Source organism: Podarcis liolepis (genome assembly GCF_965112155.1).
Source record: "Podarcis liolepis genome assembly, chromosome: 8".
Classification (NCBI taxonomy): domain Eukaryota; kingdom Metazoa; phylum Chordata; class Lepidosauria; order Squamata; family Lacertidae; genus Podarcis; species Podarcis liolepis.
In genome coordinates this window covers 66,982,480-66,996,281 of record NC_139560.1, presented here as the reverse complement: position 1 = coordinate 66,996,281, position 13,802 = coordinate 66,982,480, and the positions used below count along the sequence as shown (strand labels likewise).

Here is a 13,802-nt window from a genome sequence, read left to right as displayed (position 1 = left end):
TAGGGCAGGTGAATGTAGCAAAACGTCTGATGATAGCTTAAAGATAAGGCTGCAAAAAGGTCTTCTTTCCCCAAATAAAATAAAAATCTTGCTGTCGCCTCAGACAGTGGCTTGGCAGTTCACAGCATGCCTGGTAAGCAATGGGAGGGATAATAATCAGATTATGGGATAGCTCTGCAGCACCCTCTGGTGTCACATTTTATTTTTTATTTTTTTCAATTTTTAAAATTAATTTTCCACATTTATAACAAATATAACATATAAATGACACAAAACAAAACACATTACAACACTAAAAGAAAAAAGGAAGAAAAATAAAAACACTTGTTACTTCTAAAATCCAAATTAACTTTCATTGTTATCTGACTTCCTCAAATCTCCTCTAACTGAATTTCATTGTGACACCTTTGTAGCAGTTCTCCAAGATCATCTTTCTAATACAAGTAACTCCTTCAATTAACTGTCTTCATCTCTTTTCTTATTGGCTTAACTCCATACAGTGGTACCTCGGGTTATATACGTTTCAGGTTACAGACTCCGCTAACCCAGAAATAGTACCTTGGGTTAAGAACTTTGCTTCAGGATGAGAACAGAAATCATGATCTGGCGGCGCAGCGGCAGCGGGAGGCCCCATTAGCTGAAGTGGTGCTTCAGGTTAAGAACAGTTTCAGGCTAAGGACGGACCTCTGGAACGAATTAAGTACCGTATTTTTCGCCTTATAGGACGCACATTTCCCCCTCCAAAAATGAAGGGGAAATCTGTGTGCGTCCTATGGGGCGAATACAGGCTTTCGCTGAAGCTTGGAGAGCGAGAGGGGTCGGTGCGCACTGATCCATCTCGCTCTCCAGGCTTCAGGAAGCTATCAGCAAGCCTGGGGAGCCTGTGAGAGTTCCCGCAGGGCTCCCCACGCTGCGGATAGCAGCCTGCTGCCCTGAAGCAGAGCGCCCCTCGCGCCGGGCAGACATCCGCAGCGGCTCCATCAGCAAAGGCTTGTCTTTGCCTTCCCTCAGGTGGGATACCTGGAGGTCTCCGCCTACCCCAGTCAGCTGTCCAATCCCACCTGGGGGAAGCGTTGCCAAGGAGACCAGCCAGGTAGGGGAGGGATTACCTGCCCACACAATAGAGGGAGGATCTTACCTGGGAATCCTCACTTGGCTCCAGAGCTTCTCCCACCCTACCCACCCTCAGTTAATGTCTTATTTTGCAGGTTAACTTTTCTTCACAGGTTTTGCAGGTTAACTTTTCTTCACAGGTATGCGGGCACTGCTACGTTAAGGTCGCTGTTAAAGGGCCGGAAAGGAATTTCCCTGCATTGGCAGGTTTCACCTTTCCCGTAGCAAAACGTCACAACTTTGGCGGTATCAGGCCTTGGGCGGAATCCTTTTGTCCATCTTCCTCTTTGCGGCGGCGATACCAGGGTTCCCCGTTAAAGGGGTTTCTGAAGGGAGGCTTTGACCGTACGCCGAAAGGTCGTCATTGCTCTCCCCTGCGGTGGGGGCGTAACGGGGGCGGCTATCTCTGCTTGAACATATGTTCTCCAGAGCCGGCCCATCCTCCCCCCACACACTGGATAACCCTGATGCTCCCTAGGTCCCCGGCTGGGGACCGGGGAGGGAGAACGCCCAATGCCTGAGCCAAGGTCTACCCACATTTGAAATTTAATAAAGTTGTGGCCAATTTAATCCCATAGCACGTTGTCTTGAGTCGTTATTCCACATGACGGGGGGACCGTGCAGGATCTGGGGACTCCGCCTGTCCACGCAATAAACAAAACAATAACCCACCCCCCTCACACCACACAGTTTAAAAGGTTATAGATTGTTTAAATAGCCAAAGGCCTGGCAGAAGAGGAATGTTTTTGCCTGGTGCCTAAAGATATGTAATGAAGGTGCCAGGTGAGTCTCACCTGGGAAAATGAGGAGCATTTGCAAATAATGATGATGATGATAGCAAACTAGGTCCATGGTGAAAACTGCATATTGACTGGTTCTCTCCATGCAAGCTCCCGACAGTTTTAAAAAAAGAACGGATCAGTCACACACTCAGTGAATCAACTCTGAGAAATCAAAATTAAATCTTATTCACACAACACGTAGGTTTCTGAAGCAGCATAGAGGCAGCTCCCACGAAGCCACACCTACAGAAATATTTGCTCAGGATTAGGAATGAGGTTTTGGTACGTAAATCCTGCCTTTCTGTGTATGTATGAATCACAGAAAGCCGCTCAGAAAGGATATTAACAACATAGCGTGTGCATACTTTTAGTGCTGAGGTGTTCAAAGTGAAAGACAACCGGGCTCTGTCATGTTTCTTAGAGATGAAAGGTGTGTTATATACGGAATGGAATGTGTCTTTGATGCCTGCTTGTTACCTAGCAACAAGGGAACAAACACTCTTCACATGAAAATCTGATTCTAAGAACCATTGAAGCACATGTCAAATTACAGTATCATACCCAGATTTGAAACTCATAAAGATCGGGTTTGACTGATTGGCAGGTTGTCAACTCTAGGTGGTTGAAGGCGCATTGGGTCCCTCAGTATTTGATTTAAGGGGGCTGGACCCCCACAATCTTTTTTTAAAATAAATTTTTATTAGATTTTCCACAGTGATAACACAAACCACAAAGCAAAATGATACACAAAAACAGAAAAAGAAAAAGAAGAAAGAAAAAAAGGGGGAAAACAATAAACAGATAAACAATAACAACAAACTTAATTCTTCACAAATCCAACCTTTTAAACATCTTGCTTGACTTCCTCAAATCCCTCCCTTCTGAGTTTCCTTGTAATTAAAAGTAACAGCTTTCCAATATCATTATTAAACTAAAACAATTTCCAATTATAATCCATCTTATTCACTTTTCTTAACATTCTAAATCCCATTTATTTAATTATAACTTAATTTAATCCTCGGCCTATTTGTTTCTTTCAAGTAATTTCTAATTTTTTATATTACAATATTTATTCAAATAGTCCTTGAATTTCCTCCAGTCCTCTTGAAACTCCTCTTCTTTCTGGTCGCGGATTCTTCCAGTCAGGTCAGCTAGCTCCGAAAAGTCCATCATCTTCACCTGCCAGTCTTCCACTGTTGGTAGTTCTTGTGGTTTCCAATTTTTAGCAAGTAATATTCGGGCGGCCGTTGTGGCATACAAAAATAATTTAACATCTTTCTGGACCCCCTCAATCTTGAGGCAGCCCAGAGTGCATCATGTACACGCCATGGGTGCTATGCATAACACACGTCACAGGTCCTCCGCCTCCTCCATCCCATGCGCACCATGTATGTGATATGCGATGGGCCCCCTCCATCTTGGGGGCAACTTGGCACCTCTGCTGAATGGATATTTGGGGGGCTTACCTCTGCAGGATTTATATCAGAAGTCAGGTAGGGTAGAGCTGCTAAGCTAGCTTCTCAGCAGGAGGGTGGCTTCTGCTTCCTGGGAGGGGGGAAGCAGGAAAGGAAGGTGGCAGGTGGCGAGGAGGCCAGCACAGAACAAACACACTGACAGAGACAGCCCAATGATACAGCTGTACCAGCTTTGCCCCTCCCCTTCCCCTGAAGATGCAGAGACTCACCTGTTGGGAGGTCAGGTGAGCGCCGCCATCCCATCAAACTACCTGCTACTGACTAGCCTTCAAAACATGTCCCACTCAGTCCATGGATTTCTCTCTTTAGTACGTCTGATTTATTTTCAGTTTTCTTTTTTATGTGAGCATAAGATCATAAAGAAGGCTGATTGCCGAAGAATGGATGCTTTTGAATTACAGTGGTACCTCGGGTTAAGAACTTAATTCGTTCTGCAGGTCAGTTCTTAACCTGAAATGGTTCTTAACCTGAAGCACCAAATTAGGTAATGGAGCCTCCTGCTGCAGCTGTGCTGGCGCTGCACAATTTCTATTCTCATCCTGAAGCAAAGTTCTTAACCCGAGGTACTATTTCTGGGTTAGCGGAGTCTGTAACCTGAAGCGTATGGAACCGGAAGTGTATGTAACCCGAGGTACCACTGTATGGTGCTAGAGGAGACTCTTGAGAGTCTCATGGACTGCAAAAAGATCAAGCCTATCCATTCTGAAGGAAATCACCTCTGAGTGCTCACTGGAAGGACAGATCCTGAAGCTGAGGCTCCAATACTTTGGCCACCTCATGAGAAGAGAAGACTCCCTGGAAAAGACCCTGATGTTGGGAAAGATGGAGGGCACAAGGAGAAGGAGACGACAGAGGACAAGATTGTTGGACAGTGTTCGCGAAGCTACGAACATGAGTTTGACTAAACTGCGGGAGGTAGTAGAAGACAGGAGTGCCTGGCGTGCTCTGGTCCATGGGGTCACGAAGAGTCGGACACGACTGAGTGACTAAACAACAATGACCTGTTAGAAATGTTCATATTTGTTGCATGTATCGACATATCCATGTGTATTTGAGGACTGCCATCTCAATATTTAATAGGTGACAAATTCAAGAGATTTTCCACATTTCACAGAGGGGAAAAACTGCTTTGAAAGCTCTTGCTCAAAGACCCGGTGATACATTGTGTATCAGCCCCACAGCATAGCAGCAGGAAAACACTGATATTTCTATGACCGTGATGTCATGCTTGCATTCTTTTTTTTTTTTTAAGGTCACCAACTCTTGCCTAAGATGCTTCAATCATTCCATAGGATCACAGCCTTAGGGCAAATATATATTGCATCACACCTACTGAGGAAAGTTTCACTGGGAGTGGTGAGAAATCCTATATAATCAGCCTGACCTGCACTTAGAGTTACACTTGGGTGAAGAGAGTGCCTGCTTTAACAGCTGGGTTAAACGAGGTATGTAAAACTACAATTCTCATCTTCTCTCTGTTTTTGCTGAGGTTTATGCATGTCTTAAGATCAATCTGTGTCAGAGACAGAGTTTACAATCGAATACGGTGCATATTTATCTGGAAGTAAACCCCATAGAGTTCAAAGGGACTTACTCCCAAGTAAATATGCTTAAGATTGCAGCAGTTCAACAGGGAACTTTCATAAAAAGCACATCGAAATGTGCTCTATTAGAGATGAATATGACTTAGAACTCAGGACTAGATCTAATGAGATTACATTACAGCAGGGGAGAGTTAAGTGGTGTTAATATTAGGAGAAAGTTCTTGATGGTAAGAGTGATTTGACAAGGGAACCAATGGCACAGAGGGAGGGTGAGCTTTCCCTCCATGAGCCTTTTTAATATTTGGTGGAAGCCGCCCAGAGTGGCTGGGGAAAGCCAGCCAGATGGGTGGAGTATAAATAAATTATTATTATTATTATTATTATTATTATTATTATTATTATTATTATTATTATTATTAAGTAGAGGGTGTATGGTCCATTTTCAGTCAGAAAAAGGCAGCAAGCCAAAGGTAACCTGCCTTTAGAAAGAGAAGAGAGAAAATATATTATACAATTGGGACCTTCAGCACAATGTACTCACTGGCTTCTCCAATCATGCCTTCCTCCATACTTTTCCTCCTTCTGCCTCTCACCTGGTTCTCCTCCCATGAATATTCCATGCCCACTGAGCAATCTCAGTCCCCGTTGGGATGTTTTGGGATTCCTACACCTTTAGGGATTTCCACTAAATAAGCTTTGCACTTCTGCAAGCTGGGGTTTTCTGCCAAGCCTGCTAGTACTTATCTCTTGTGTGTGGGTGGTGTTTCATTTTGTTCTGGATAAGGTTTCATAGATACCTCAGAACTTTGGGATTATGAAGCCTCTGAGCCCAGAGTCCTGAAGAAATGAACACACAGAGAGATCTAGGTGCATAGGCTTCCCCCACTCAGAGGTCCACACATGGATCATAGAATCATAAGAGTTGGAAGGCACCTAAGCATCATCTAATCCAACCCCCTGGATGTTGGGGTTCAGGGTGAGGGGGTCATATAGGAAAGTGTGTGAGTCAGTATGGCTAGTTTTGCCTACGCAGACTGGCAGCATCTCTCAAGGGTTTCAGGGCAGAAATCATATAATTGCAGAGTTGGAAGGGGCCACGAGCATCATCTAGTCCAATCCCCTTCAATGGAGGAATATTTTGCCTACGTGGGACTCAAACCCATGACTCTGAGATTAAGAGTCTCATGCTTGACTGATGGAGCTATCAGGAGCTCTTCCCAGCCCTGCCTGGAGACTGTGGGGATTGAACCTGTGTCCTTCTCCATGCAAAGCAGATGCTGTACCACTGAGCCACACCCTAAACGTCATACAACCTCAGAAGCAGGGCCAACTGCACATGGGCCTCCTTCATGCCATTAGCCTATAACAGGGGCTATTCCCACAACCATCTTACAAGATGTAACCTGTGAAAGGTTGGGCAGAGTGCAATACAGTACATAGCCAGCTTAGCTGGGTGGAACTGAACTGTGAATGGCAAGACCTGTTGTTAGAAAACTAGAAGGAGCGTGAGAGGCAAAACTAGACCTGACAGGACAAGAACAAGATGCTTCAAATGGATAGATAAGCCATGAAACAAAGGAATCTGCCAAGCACTACGGATGGCAACACTTCTTCCAAAGCGGCCCAGCCCAAAGTTCTCCAGGGCAAATTCTGCTGAGAGCTTGGGACAACCTCTCTGGTGTGCCTGAGCTAAGTGTTTGTCAAGGAAAGAACAGTGGCAAGCTGCCTGGTGTTTACAAAAGTGCTAGGTTCATGAAGACATGTGTCCCAAGATGATTAAACCTAGGAAATGCTATCTTACGTTAACGGGAAGTATGTGGTAAGCAATTCTTTGCTTGACATATTCATACAAAGAACAGGATACAGTTTCCTGTGGGCTATGGTCAGAGGTGGATTTAGGGGAGCACGACTGGTTCGGTCACACTGGGTGCAGTCTCAAGGGCACTGCAGCAGGTGCCACAATTATGATGCATAACGGAAGGCGAGAGGCAGGCAGGTGCTGGATTTTGGCATTGTACAGGGTGGCGCTGAAATTTGAGACCCCAAGGTCTGCCACTGCTGTGATTTCCTAACCCTGTGGCACAATTGCATACCCTGCCTCACAATCAGAGAAACACACATGGTGAGTAACCCCATCATTCTAGTCGTGATGGCCTTCTTCTGACCCCACTGTCTAAGGCAGTCTGCATCTGTACACTAGTTGTGGGAATCGGAGGAGTGCTGTTGCACTCAGGTGCTGTCAGGAACGTAGCCCCACTAGAGCAAAGCGGAAGAGTCAGCCTCAGAAATTGAGCTAAGCGAGCAAGGGGCAGAGGAGAGCTGTGTGTAAAAGTTTAGAGAGGACAGCCCAGCCCTCCTCATTCCCAGCGAAAAAGCTATTAGCTACCAAGGAGAGGAAGAGTTGGAAGTCGGCCTGAGTGTTGCCAGATAAGCAGATAAGCCAGAGTCTGAGGCTGCGTCTTCTGGGAGTGAGGAGGAGACGGACCAGACATTCAGTCCCTGTACTAGGAGGCGGAAGAAGCTCAGTGAACGACGTAAGGGAAGGAGAAGAAAGGAGATATTTTGGCGTTCTTCCTGTGAGCCAGTGTGGTGTAGTGGTTAAGAGTGGTAGTTTCGTAATCTGATGAACCAGGTTCGCTTCCCTGCTCCTCCACATGCAGCTGCTGGGTGACCTTGGGCTAGTCACACTTCTTTGAATTCTCTCAGCCCCACTCACCTCACAGAGTGTTTGTTGTGGGGGAGGAAGGAAAAGGAGAGTATTAGCCGCTTTGAGACTCCTTTGGGTAGTGATAAAGCGGGATGTCAAATCTAAACTCTTCTTGTTGTTGTTATTGGGAGAGAGATGGTGAGTCAGACTGAGCAACTACTGTTAATGAGAGCATCCAGGAGGCCGTGCTCTGAATGTGTGTTTTTCTTGTAAATAAACTTGCATAAAACTGATGGAGAGTCGTTACTGCTTCTCAAGCTGCTTGCATGCCAGAGATCATTACAGGTGCTGCTTGTGGGCTTCCCATAGGCACCTGGCTGGCTACTGTGAGAAAAGGATGTGGGGCTAAGCTGGCAGGCCCAGAGGAACTCTAGAAATATCACCACTGTCTGGAAAGCATGGTCCTACCCTGAAACCTGACTTGAATGAGGAAAGGGAAGGGCCATCATTGAAAGGAGAATGTGTACCCAGTTGTTCAGGTAGACGACTGAGAATAATAATGGCATGAGCTTCCATTTATTATGCAGGAAAAGAACTGTGCCCTGGGGTTTTTAAAGTTTTTGAAACACTGGTCCATCTCTTCTTGCAGAGAGAATATGAACTTTCTAGCCAATGTATATTTTTCTCACCAAGATGGAATATTGGCAGGGTCATGATAGGGTTGCCATATTTCAATCAGTGAAAATCCAGACAGATAAATTGTTGAGCTTTTTTTGGGGGGGGGAGTTGTTGAGCTTAATTTGTTTGCATTTTTGAGAAAAGTTGTTGAGCTATTTTGGAGATTTTGCAAAAGAAGGCGTTTTAGACCTTTTTTAAAGGAAAAGTGGCAAAAACAACACTGCCGACATGGGTTGCCATACGTTAGGGTTTTCCAGGACATTTCTGTGATTTCTGCCCGGACACTGCTTCCAAATGCAGTATTCCAGATACGTCTGGGAAATATCTGCATATCCAGGTAGGGTTAAAATTCTGGAGAGCCACTGCCAGCATAGAGTACATAATACTGTGCTAGAGGGGTTCTATATTCTTAGCACTTGCTTGTGTAAACAGTCCATCACCAAGTCATGTGGCAACAGCCCTTGACAAAATGTGCAGAAACATCTGGAATGCATTGTTCAACTTGCATCCACATATATGATGTAACTAAGAACTGAACAGATAAATGAACTATTTGCGACTCTCCTAAACCGAAAGCTTGGCCTTTTTAATTTCTTAAGTCAGGATCAATGTGCCATAATGAAAGACTTTTGGCAGAAGAAAGACTTCAAACCACATTACTAGTATCTACTGCTACAAAATTAACGCAAGACAGGCAGGAAGACAGTTTCTGTGGTCCAAATGACTGATGGCTTTTTCCGGACTGCTTATCTTTCAGGCCAGTTGCCTGATCATCAAAAGCTTCCAGAATTTCTTCAGTAGGAAAGAGGCATGCACAACGGTCCCTGGTGAACATGCAAACAGTTTTAAAGCTTATTCTCTCTCTCTCTAACTAGGTTTAAATAGCAATGGAGGAACTGAGTACAGCCAATGGTGGTTTTGCCATAGATTTTTTCAAACACGTGTGCAAGGCTCAAAGCAACAAAAACATCCTGTTCTCACCATGGAGCATCTCGTCTGTTATGGCCACACTGTACCTTGGGGCTAAAGGCCATACTGCAGAGCAGATAGCAGAGGTAAGCTTTGTGCTATTAATAACTTAAATCGGGGCTAGGGAATTGGGTGTGGCCAACGAGCTAGAGTCTTATCTCTGTAGATAAGTTTGGGTCAAGTTTGACAGTGGGTGAGATTATCTCCACCTGTCGTCCACTTGATCTCACAATGACATCAGGTGGCCCATTGTGCAATGAATGGATAAGAACCAAGTCCTACCCACCCCTCTAAAAAAGATGAGCACCTCCATTAAGCAAAGGCCTGGGTAAACAGAAAAATCTTAGCCCAGTGCCTAAAAACTGACAGAAATGGCGCCAGGTAGATCTCCCATTTCATAGATGGGAGGCCACCACTGAAAAGACCTGTTCTCATGTGGTCACCTTCCACACTTTTCTCATGCGAAGTGCACATATTAAGACTGTGGGAAATGGGCACGTTCATATGGGGTGAAGTGGTATATATAAATTACACACAAGAGAAACAGCTGCTCAACCTTGCACCTGGTCCCCGGGGTGTAATGTCATTTTCTCTATGCACTCTCAAGAGCAGAGGCCTAGCTCATTCTACTTGCATAGTTTCTGGAGCATGTAAATCCTACCAGCAGTGTTGGATCCTGCTGTGCCTGGAATTGCATTGTCCTGCTTTCCACAGATTGCTAATCTGTGGTTAACATTTGAGGCTGGGGAGAAATTAGATTCAGTTTCCGTGTACAGGCCAATGTATCCATTTCAACTTTCCAGAGTAATGCGAGAGCCAATATGAGAACACAATGATCCTTTGAAATTTGCACTCATCTGAATTTTGTGGTCAACTAATTAAACTATAGTGTTTACAGAAATGCACATTCTAGCTTAAGGTCTGCTTTAAAATGCATATATTAGTGAAAACAATACAGAAAAATACTTTATATTAAGAAAATTGCTTTACAAAAAGGTGTATACTCGGCAAAATTGCATACAAGAATGGGTATAATGGAAGAAATTCACACAAAATTCTGGGAAATTTTCAGGCGAACCCTTTGTTTAAAAATGCAAACCAATACTGTGGTACCTCGGGTTAAGTACTTAATTCATTCTGGAGGTCCGTTCTTAACCTGAAACTGTTCTTAACCTGAAGCACCACTTTAGCTAATGGGGCCTCCTGCTGCCGCCGCGCCGCCAGAGCATGATTTCTGTTCTCACCCTGAAGCAAAGTTCTTAACCTGAAGCACTATTTCTGGGTTAGCGGAGTCTGTAACCTGAAGCGTATGTAACCTGAAGCGTATGTAACCCAAGGTACCACTGTACAGAAATGTGAACAGCTTAATTTGGAAAAAGGAGACAATTGGCGATAGATAAAGCTGAGATATCTTTAGCTTTTGGGAGGGTTCACTATGGTGAACATCAACTAACGTTTATAAATCAACTTACATACCACGGTTAATGAGTGCAATTGTCAGCGCATGACTTTATACGCTTCACGTAACAACTTCTTATTGCTTATGTTTTTCTTTGGGTTTGTTTTGAATTGCAGGTACTTCACTTTAACAAATCTGGGAGAAGTGAGGCTGCCCATGCTATGAGACACCCACGCGTGTACTCCAAAATGGAGGAGCTGTTGAATAACCCCTGCATCGCTATTCAGAAGGTAATTTTTGGAAAAACCAAAGTTCATCTCAGACGAATGTATGCAGGCCAGGTTTTTTGTTTTTTGTTTTAAACAGACTTTGGTGTTAACTTCTTTTCCAGCCTACTTTGTCCTTGGCGATTTGGAAAGAATGTCCGAGTAGATACAGTTTTAGCTTTCAAAAAAACCCAACACTTTAAACCATCAAGTATGTGGACAAGCACAGAGAGAATAGTTATCACTGTTACGTGACAGACCAACCATGACACGTCTCCCCTCCCTTTAAAAATACCATGCAGTGAACATTCATTGGCAATTGAGTAACGTGCAGCTTGAATATATGGGTGTTTACTGGCAAGCAAGATTGTAAGAAATTACTCCCAGCTAAGTGTGCATAGGGAAGCAGCCATAGTCTCTTTTAACAACACTGCTTTGTTACTTGACAGAAATCTGGATGTCTTAGAGTCAACAGAAATATAAGCTGCAATAAAAGAACAGTGGAACTTAAGCATATATTCCCATTTACATCCATTGCAATGAATATGACTTGGGCATTCTTAAGTCTCTCCGGATGTATCTTGTCATGGAGAAACCTAGATATGGGTATCTGGGTATGCTTTTCTGGGATATATTCCAAGGGAAATAACTGGCGCAGACCACACCCCAGTTCCACGTGGAAACTTAAAAAGGTATTAACCTCTCCAGACAAACTTTGGAGAACTGTTTGCTTCATCTTGTAGCTAACAAGGAAAAGATTAAGAGCCTTCACACAAGTGGAGCTGTTTGCATGTTAACACCCTATTCCAGCACCTATTGCATCTGTTGTGGAGACAGGAGAATCTATCAATTTTGGTTTCTAATTTTTTCCACTTTTTGATAAAGTTCTCCAGATTTCTGCATCTGCTTGGGATTTTCATGAGTCCGCCTCATTGGCATTCTCCTAACATACATCTTTTTCGATGCAGTTTTGCCTCTCACATACTTTTTTTGCAGGCAATTTCCCCTCACTCAATGCATCTGATATTATTTTTTACTAATATCTGCATTTTAGGCAAATTTGCCGCTGCTATGAACACTTCTTTGGTTGGAGAAGTGAATCACAAAATCCAGAGAATGGTGAATTTCAAATTCTGACCACGGGAAAGGGGAAAGGGGAAAGGAGACAAGATGTGTTGACAATGCGGGTTAACATAAATGTGTGGCCTAAGGAGGATAAATGAGAGGTAATGCGGGGACAAAACAAACTGCAGTAAGAGGTAATGGCTGAATGTGGGATTAATCAATGTTGCAATTCTCTGTTTAAGCCCTCTCCTCAAACATCAAGCAACATACATTCAAGATTCCTGGAACTTAGTCAAGAAATCAACAAACCTACAAAGCATTTTCTGCTTCGAAGCGTCAACCAGCTATATGCAGACAAATTGGTGCCTTTCCAAAAAGTGAGTGGAGCCTGTAGATGTGACTCTGGGATCAGAGTTGAGAATTTAATAAAAACGTGGAATAACTGCCTATTACAACAATAGGAGTGTATTCAAAATTTTAATTTGCTTCTGTGTGTGTAGGATGATCTTAGTATCCTGTAAACTTTGGTTTCACCCTCGTTGGCATGGCTGCAATGCCTTAAGAGTATTTTTTTTACCTTTAAGGAATTCATATTGTCAGTGAAGAAATACTATAATGCAGAGCCCCAAACAGTAAACTTTCAAGAAGCTGCGGAAGAAGTCAGAAAAGAGATCAATTCTTGGGTTGAACACCAGACAGAAGGTGAGCTCAAAATGGCTTCTCCTCGAAATTAGGAACTGCTAATTATGTGTTATGATGAAATTCAGATTGGAAGGTGTTGAGGAAGTCTTCTAGCAATGTAAATATACCAGGGAATAAGAAGGGGGGGGGGATCTTATTTTATCTTTTGCATTTTTATTGTTGTTAAGTTTTTATGTTGTGTTAAATGTAATGTTCTTTTCTGTGTTTATGTTTGTGTATTATAAGAGAAAACCAATAATTTTTTTGGAAAAAACAAAAACAAAATGGTTGCTCTGCTATAGGCCTGGGCGATATATTGATATATCGCCCAGGACCGGTATGTGGGTGCAGACTGTGATGACAACTTCACTCAGCAGTATATTGTTGGTGAAACCATAACTGCTCTTGAGTCCCTCTGTCTCCAGTGCCCAGTGTGCTGAGGGACTGTAGCACCCTGCTTGTGGTTAACGCTTAGCTGGAATGAAATATTCAACGCAGCAACAGAGAAATTAAAATAATAATTTATTTGTCAGACAAATAAATGAGAGGCACAGTGGTATATGGTTACCAAGCTCTGGCCTGGCCTCCTGCCATTATGGCCAGCACTTATATTCCCTTAATCCAGCCCCCTTTGCTCCTCCTGTGGCTGCCTCTGTTCAATCAGCCTGGTTGAATTTCCTATTGGCTGATTGCTATAACCAATTCTAAAAGATACACCCATATCCTCCTGTCCTTATATGGAACACAAAGAGCTATATATTGTTACATCTATAAATGACAAATAAGTAGTAATATATCTTACATGTGTCTCAACAAGGAATCTTAATTACCAGCTCACCTCTTGCCCTCCTTGCCCTATTGCCTTCTAAAACAAATGGTTAATAATTTTAAATTTTTATCTTGAACAGATGTCAGAGACCTTGGGTTCATATTCTCATGCATCATCAATGAAATATCTCCTTTTGGAGGTCTTTAAACAAAGGCCTCACAACCATTTGTCATAAGTGCTCGATTGGCGTCTCCTGTCTGGCAGGGGGGGCTAGGCTGATGGCTGGCTTAATTTCAGGATAAATCTAGCATTTCTTAAATCCTTTGCATAATTACATTTAAGCCAGCATATTTAAACTTCCTCAAAGTAAAAAGGAAGGAACAGTAGGAAGGAACAGTTTACAGCCTCAAAATA

The 13,802-nt window shown here is 43.4% G+C and overlaps 1 protein-coding gene across 1 annotated transcript in view; it reads left to right on the top strand.

The window, feature by feature from the left end:
* Positions 1-4,766: 4,766 nt before the first annotated feature.
* LOC310713851 (uncharacterized protein) overlaps positions 4,767-13,802 on the top strand; it is a 50,701-nt gene continuing 41,665 nt past the window's right edge. Inside the window, exons 1-6 of the mRNA XM_083518416.1 lie at positions 4,767-4,815; positions 9,115-9,294; positions 10,784-10,897; positions 11,323-11,565; positions 12,181-12,315; positions 12,523-12,640. Of these exons, the coding sequence (XP_083374542.1) occupies positions 9,127-9,294; positions 10,784-10,897; positions 11,323-11,565; positions 12,181-12,315; positions 12,523-12,640 (778 nt within the window). The 5' untranslated portion in view covers positions 4,767-4,815; positions 9,115-9,126. The remainder of the gene's footprint in view (positions 4,816-9,114; positions 9,295-10,783; positions 10,898-11,322; positions 11,566-12,180; positions 12,316-12,522; positions 12,641-13,802) is intronic.